The 6,220-nt window shown below is 33.7% G+C and overlaps 1 protein-coding gene across 1 annotated transcript; it reads left to right on the forward strand.

Moving 5' to 3' along the window:
• Positions 1 to 2,065: 2,065 nt before the first annotated feature.
• LOC132165223 (glycerophosphocholine acyltransferase 1) lies at positions 2,066 to 5,056 on the forward strand. The gene is made up of 8 exons (XM_088511738.1): positions 2,066 to 2,328; positions 2,420 to 2,506; positions 2,628 to 2,685; positions 2,785 to 2,885; positions 3,567 to 3,662; positions 3,749 to 3,842; positions 4,069 to 4,306; positions 4,476 to 5,056. The coding sequence occupies exons 1-8, from the start codon at positions 2,245 to 2,247 to the stop codon at positions 4,834 to 4,836; spliced, it is 1,119 nt and encodes a 372-aa protein (XP_088367864.1). The 5' UTR covers positions 2,066 to 2,244; the 3' UTR covers positions 4,837 to 5,056.
• Positions 5,057 to 6,220: the final 1,164 nt, after the last annotated feature.

The following is a 6,220-nucleotide window of genomic DNA, read 5'->3' on the forward strand; positions in this document are numbered from 1 at the left end:
AACTACTAATATGTGAATTACCACGTAACAATTTACATGACACTCATTTTTATAAAATATAAACTGCCTTGTAAATTATATAAAAAATTATAATAAAAATTAGAGTATTATAAGCAAGAGCGAACCTAACAAAGAGAGAAAGGGCAACCCCGTGTGGCGGTGCCTAAAATTTTATTTATGGCTGGTTATTAATATGCCTACTTGTCATATCATTACCCACCCTAACAAAGAAAAGTTGTCCCTAAATTTGTATTAATTAGAGTTTTTCTTTTTTGTCTTTTTAGGTAATCCGTATTAGTTCTCAAAAAGTAGTTCAATTGAATGGGAACACACTTAATGAAGCGGAAGTCACTAGTTTGAATCTCCATCCCTCTCTTATGCGACATGTAAAAAAAAAAAAAAAAAAAAAGTAATCCGTATTAGAATCAAATGGCAATAAAAAGCTTCCTTATTTTGTAGTCAACAATTTCCCACGAATCTAGCATTACTCTACTCTGTAATCTCTTATTCTCTTATTACCAATCATTTCGTGCCACGTACAAAGATAAGTTACTGCAATTGTGTTGCTCTCTCCGCAAATGCGGCCAACACGTAACGCTTACGTGGCGTCTATCCGACACATGAACAATCACTGTGCAACTTTCCCCAGTTGCCCACATTAGCAATATTTAACAATTTCACATAAAATAACAACTAGAATCCGTTGGGTTCCACCTAAAGCTTATAGTTGGAAATTTTTTCTTACGAGAAAGAATTTTTGTTTTTTTGTATATTTAACTAGTATGAAAAATTAAAGAAAAATAATTGCGAGCTCTGATGGCAGCATGGTGACCTTTGCCTCCTACAGTGGATTTAGATGAACTCTAGCAAAAGAAAACTTTTTATCATGACCATTATGATAACACATATTTTATAGTCCTTAATCAATAATCGATACATAAGTAAAAATATAAAAAAAAAACACACAAAAATAAGTTGGACCAAAATACACTAAATTTTATGGTGATAAAATCATAAAGAGTTAACCTTCCATCTCTAGGTTTTAGTTTTGAATTCAAAAATGAATTTTGAGGCATTAAAAAGGGGTTTTGAAGCATTAGAAACGTGTTTTATAGCATTAGAAACGAGATTTGATGCATTAGAAACGGGTTTTGAGGCAGATCATGGCTTGCGGGGTTTGAGGCATTCACCGCTGGGCAGACCCGTGGGTCCGGCCAGACCGACTACAAGTTTTTGTTATCTGATTTAGTGTAATTGTTCTCACTTTTATTTCTTGTATTTTTCTTAAGTTGATGTGTCACGTAGTAATTGAAGTTGCAAAAGGGTATTATTAGGATGAATTTGATAGTAGGGGCTCTCCTCTAATAATAGTAAAGAATAAACGGTAAAAATATTATTTAAAAAATAATTATAATTTTACAAAAGAAAAACTATTTTACAAAAATTAAAACAAAATATTTTTAATTTAATCTTGTTTTTATTTTTATTGTACCAAAAAACATCATAAAATTTATGGACAAAACAAAAAAGACCTTATAAATGTATAGAACAGGATCCTCTCACATTCAAGATTAGGATTTTTAAGAAGAAATCTTAGAGCTATAAATGAAATATCTGTCCACTAACAAAAAATAATAGCAAAATATTATTTTATATTAAAAAATAATAATAATAAATAAGGGGTGGTGGTTGGCCACCCCATTGGGGGTTTCTGGACCACCCTAGTTAGGGCTGGGGCTGGGGTGGCTTCAGCCACCCTAGACTCATGGCACCACCCCCAAAGGCCAAATTTTTGTTTTTTTTTTAAAAAAAATTCATAAAAATAAAATAAAATTCGTTTGGCTATTGGAAGTGGCCGGACCACCCCCAAGAGCCACCCCGCCTCCGATGTGGGTGGCCAACCATCTTTTATTATTTTATTTTATATTTTTTTAATATAAAATAATATTTTATTATTATTTTTTTTGTTAGTAAACATGTGTCTATTTGTAGGTATTTCTAGCCATAAACTCTCGAATGCAAAATGGCCCGTAGAGAATCCTATTCCATAAATGTATATAATTCTCTCTCGACCGACGGCAGTATTAGAAGTGTATATAATTAACACTGTTTAAAGAGATCTTTTATCCGTGGAAGAACATAGCTTTTTCTCTTTCCCATCAAGGCTCTGCTCCATATAATAGACCAGAGCACAACCTTCTTTCTCTCTCTGTGTCTCTGTGATACGGTTTTTGCATAGCAAAAATGTCGAGCGGCGAAGAGCCTGTGGAGGACATGAATGGGGATTCGTTTCAGAAGTTGAATCAGAGGGTTAAGGATCGGTCTAAGGTAATTGGTAAATCTGTGAAATCTACTGGTTTTGAATCGTGGGTTGTGTTTTTTATTGGTTTTGGCGATCTGGGTCTGTTTTGTTTTGTAGAAAGTGGCTCAAACCAAGGAGATCCTGTCCAAACAGGCCGTTAAGATTGCCAAACAGGCCGAGGAACACGAAAGGTTCATTAACAAGGTGGCCTCTCCGTTTCTAAGATAATTAATTTGATGGGGTTGATTCATTGATGTTGCGATGTAAATAAACCACGTTTAATCATTTTTGGGTGTTAATATTTGGATTGGATTTTGATATCTAGGTTACTCATCTTATGGGAGTTCTCAGTTTTGGCGGGTTTTGCTTTCTATTGGGAGCGAGTGAGTATAGCTGTTTGATTGATAGAATGCACTACTACTATTGCTGTTGAAAACCTTATTTTGATTTTTTTGGTCTGTTCTTTAAATCTTCTTCATCAGGACCCCAAGATATTCGCTACGTATATTGCTTGTTTTATGTTATCTTTGTTCCTCTCCGGTGGATATACTATCGGTTCAAGAAATGGCATTACTATCTTTTGGTAAGCTTTACCATCTCTGAAGAATTTCTTGTATTGCTTAAGTGTATGTATTCATGTATTTATTGATTTGTAAAGCTTAATTGGCTCTTTCGGCAATGGAATTTTGAGTTTTGGTGGTGTCATAGTTCGATCATATTGTTACTAGAATAATTTAAAGTAAAGTGATATATTTGTGTGAAATCATGATATTGCACCCATGATTTGTACGTAGTTCAAATTGAAGGTCTGTTGCAAAGGTGATGAGAAGATCAACAAAGATTCGGGTTGAGTTACTGGGAAAAGAATTCTTGGCGTAACATTTAACAAAAAATATGCAGAAATAACTGAGTTTGATTTTTCTTTTCTTTCATTTTCCCATCGTTTGTATTGTTTCTTAACTTCATAGTAGAACTGGAAACCATATAAGAAGATAGAAAGAGGATAGGAAATACGAGAGTAATTTGTGAGGGGAGTTTGAATAAAGATTTTGGTGTAGCGGAATTTCCAAGTCTCTATGTATGTCCGTTTTACATTAGTTAGCCTCTTCATAATTTTATCTTTGCCCCCTTTAATCCAAAGCTTCTACAGATCATCTTATATACTCTTTAAGATCTCAAAATTTGAGACTGCTGTACACACATGCATACAAATTTCATTATTGAAGTACCCTAAGAAAGTTACATAATTTTTCTTGTGTCTCAGGATTTTTGCTACTATGCCAATACAATCTTCTTGGTCGACCTTCTTTTGTATCCAAGGAATGAAAAGCTTTTTCTGGTTTGTTTCTCATTTGCTGAGGTGAGCGAGTAGTCCAGGGGTCTCTGCACCTTTATGGGAAAATGATTTACTTGTCCACTTTTTATCTCATTTGGATAGTACTGCAGGGGCCGTTAGCATGGGCATTGATTGTTTGGCGCTGTAGCTTGGTTTTCAGTTCTCTTGACAAACTTGTTAGTGTCCTTATACATCTTTTACCCGGTAAGCTGAACCTTCTTTGTTTAGGTGGCCTTCTTTATATGGTACCTTTAAACAATGATGGTCTAATGATTTTATTGCGGAAAAAGAAAAAAAGACAACCAAATACAGCTACAGCTAGTCTACTGGGTTCCTCCAAAAGATAGGCAAAGTTTATGATGTATAGTACATCCCTTGCGGTGTTTATTAGTAAGTACTAAGATACCTAATGCAATGTTTTTCTTTTCAGGTATAGTTTTCTTTACCATTCGATGGTGGGATCCATCAACCTTTGCAGCCATGCACCCGGAAGGAACTTCTGGCAGAGTTTCTTGGCCGTATGTAGAAGACAAATCCTATCTTTGGACATGGCTGTTTGTGGTTCCGTTAATTGCGTATACCCTATGGCAGATTCTCTATTTTCTCATTGTCGATGTCCTGCGTCGACAAAGGCTATTAAGAGATCCTGAAGTCATGACTTCTTACAGGTAGTCAACTCTCCATCTCTCTCTCAAAGAATCCCACTATTGATCAATCATTTTTTGTATGGTTAGAACTGTTTACAAAGTTTAATTTGCTGCTTTCTTTTGTTGGATAATATTTTGCACTCCCCTTCCCCAATTCTTCTTCTGTTTTGCTGAGTTTTTGGGTTGGCAGGGAACTCTCAAAAAAAGCACAGAAAGCAAACAATCTTTGGTGGCGCTTAAGTGGTTTGCTTGGGGATCAAAATCGCTTGTTCATGTACATTGTGCTCCAAGCCATATTTACTGTAGCAACCATGGCACTCGCTGTCCCCATCTTCTTGTCATATAGATTGCATATGATTTTCCAAATTCTCAAGGTTTCTGCATCTGTGTGGTATGGTGGAAGCTTTCTGCTAGAGGTAATGCCTAGGCAGGTGATTCTCAAGGAGCAGAAGAAATCTGAGATGCACCCAACACAACAGCATGATCAATCCTCAAATGTGACGGAAAATACCATAAAAACCAGTAACTCTACTGAGACCAACCAGTCCTGACAGTTCGGTGATCTCCCAAGTAGTCACATAGACAAACTAGTCATACAGTTGATAGAACTTGTTTTGTAATAGTTTTACATGTGTGTTTTTAACAGATCAATGCTAAGGATTAGTTTGTTTAGTTCAATTTTGGGGATGTGAATAATTTTCATTTGCTATAAGCACCTTTACAGAGATTGACTAAGACTTTATTCCATGGTTGATTGGGATTGTCATATCAGTATTATGTTTGTGGGATAAAATATGATTTCTACCATTATTGTCAATATATATATATATTCAATGACATTACTTGTAAAGTAAAAGATGTTTTCCTCCATTTCAATTTATTAAATTGATATTTGTTTAGAGCATGTGTTTATATGTTCTGTTAAAAATGCATATAAGATGTCAGTATAATACTTTTTTCAATCCAATTGGAAAGAAAAGTTAGAAAACTTAGTTTGTCAATAATGGCATTCCTTTAGATTAAAACAGAACCTTACCAATAGAAAATGTCTCTTTATCTTTGTCATTAATCAAAAGATCTACTTTATTTTTTTGTCTTTACTTATTTTTTTGGGTGAATTTCAAGCTGTGACGACCCAATGTAATTTGATTATAATATTCAATTCGTGACAAAAATGCCATAACTTATGACCTGAGAACGTTAACATTGAACTCTGTACTTGTAATTTTTCTCTAAAAATTTAACAGAACTCACAAAAAAAAATGTTATTTAATAAACTCTCTGCTCGTTAAATTTAACATATGTCAAATTCTCTCCCTAAATATAAAGCAGCAAAGAAATGAAAGTTACTTAATTTTTTAATGATATTTCTCTCTTCCAAAGTGAAAGGCAAAGTGTAAAGAAGAAGAACAAATAATGGTGATGTAAATTTTGTAAATTTTTTATTGGTTTCACCAATAAAAAAACAATATTTAGTTAAAGTAAATAAATATTTAGAAAATTTGATGTTTAGTGATTTTAAAAAGTAGTTATCTAAATCAACAAAAGTAGATTTTAGAGTTAAGTTTATAAATTTTTTGAAGAGCTCAATAAAAATGCTCCGAGAAAACTAATTTGTACATAAAGTTGTACTATTTTGCTGCCATATTCACTTGTTATTCGTTATTTATTTATGATGGTGTTGGTGTTCATCCTTTTGAGAGGTTTGCGAGCTGAGACTACACAGGACAAACATGCGTGTGGAGAGACACATCTTCAATAATTCTGAGATACATATTAGAAGATTCTATCTGAAATCATAAAAAATAAAATAAAAAAATAAAAAAAGGTTATTACATCGCATTTAAAAACAAATTGCTTTCACATACAACAAATATTGGCCTATGACATGTATTTTCAGTTGCTAATTACAATAAAAACCCTCACTACAAGACC

The sequence above is a fragment of the Corylus avellana genome, chromosome 11 (genome assembly GCF_965113065.1).
Source record: "Corylus avellana chromosome 11, dhCorAvel1.hap1.2, whole genome shotgun sequence".
In the NCBI taxonomy this organism is placed as follows: domain Eukaryota; kingdom Viridiplantae; phylum Streptophyta; class Magnoliopsida; order Fagales; family Betulaceae; genus Corylus; species Corylus avellana.

Bases quoted from the DNA above. Each gene is read 5' to 3' on its own strand.
- LOC132165223 (XM_088511738.1), top strand. From the start codon at position 2,245: ATGTCGAGCGGCGAAGAGCCTGTGGAGGACATGAATGGGGATTCGTTT. The intron at 2,686-2,784 runs GTGAGTATAGCT...CTTCTTCATCAG, and splicing joins TTGCTTTCTATTGGGAGCGA to GACCCCAAGATATTCGCTAC. The intron at 2,886-3,566 runs GTAAGCTTTACC...CTTGTGTCTCAG, and splicing joins AATGGCATTACTATCTTTTG to GATTTTTGCTACTATGCCAA.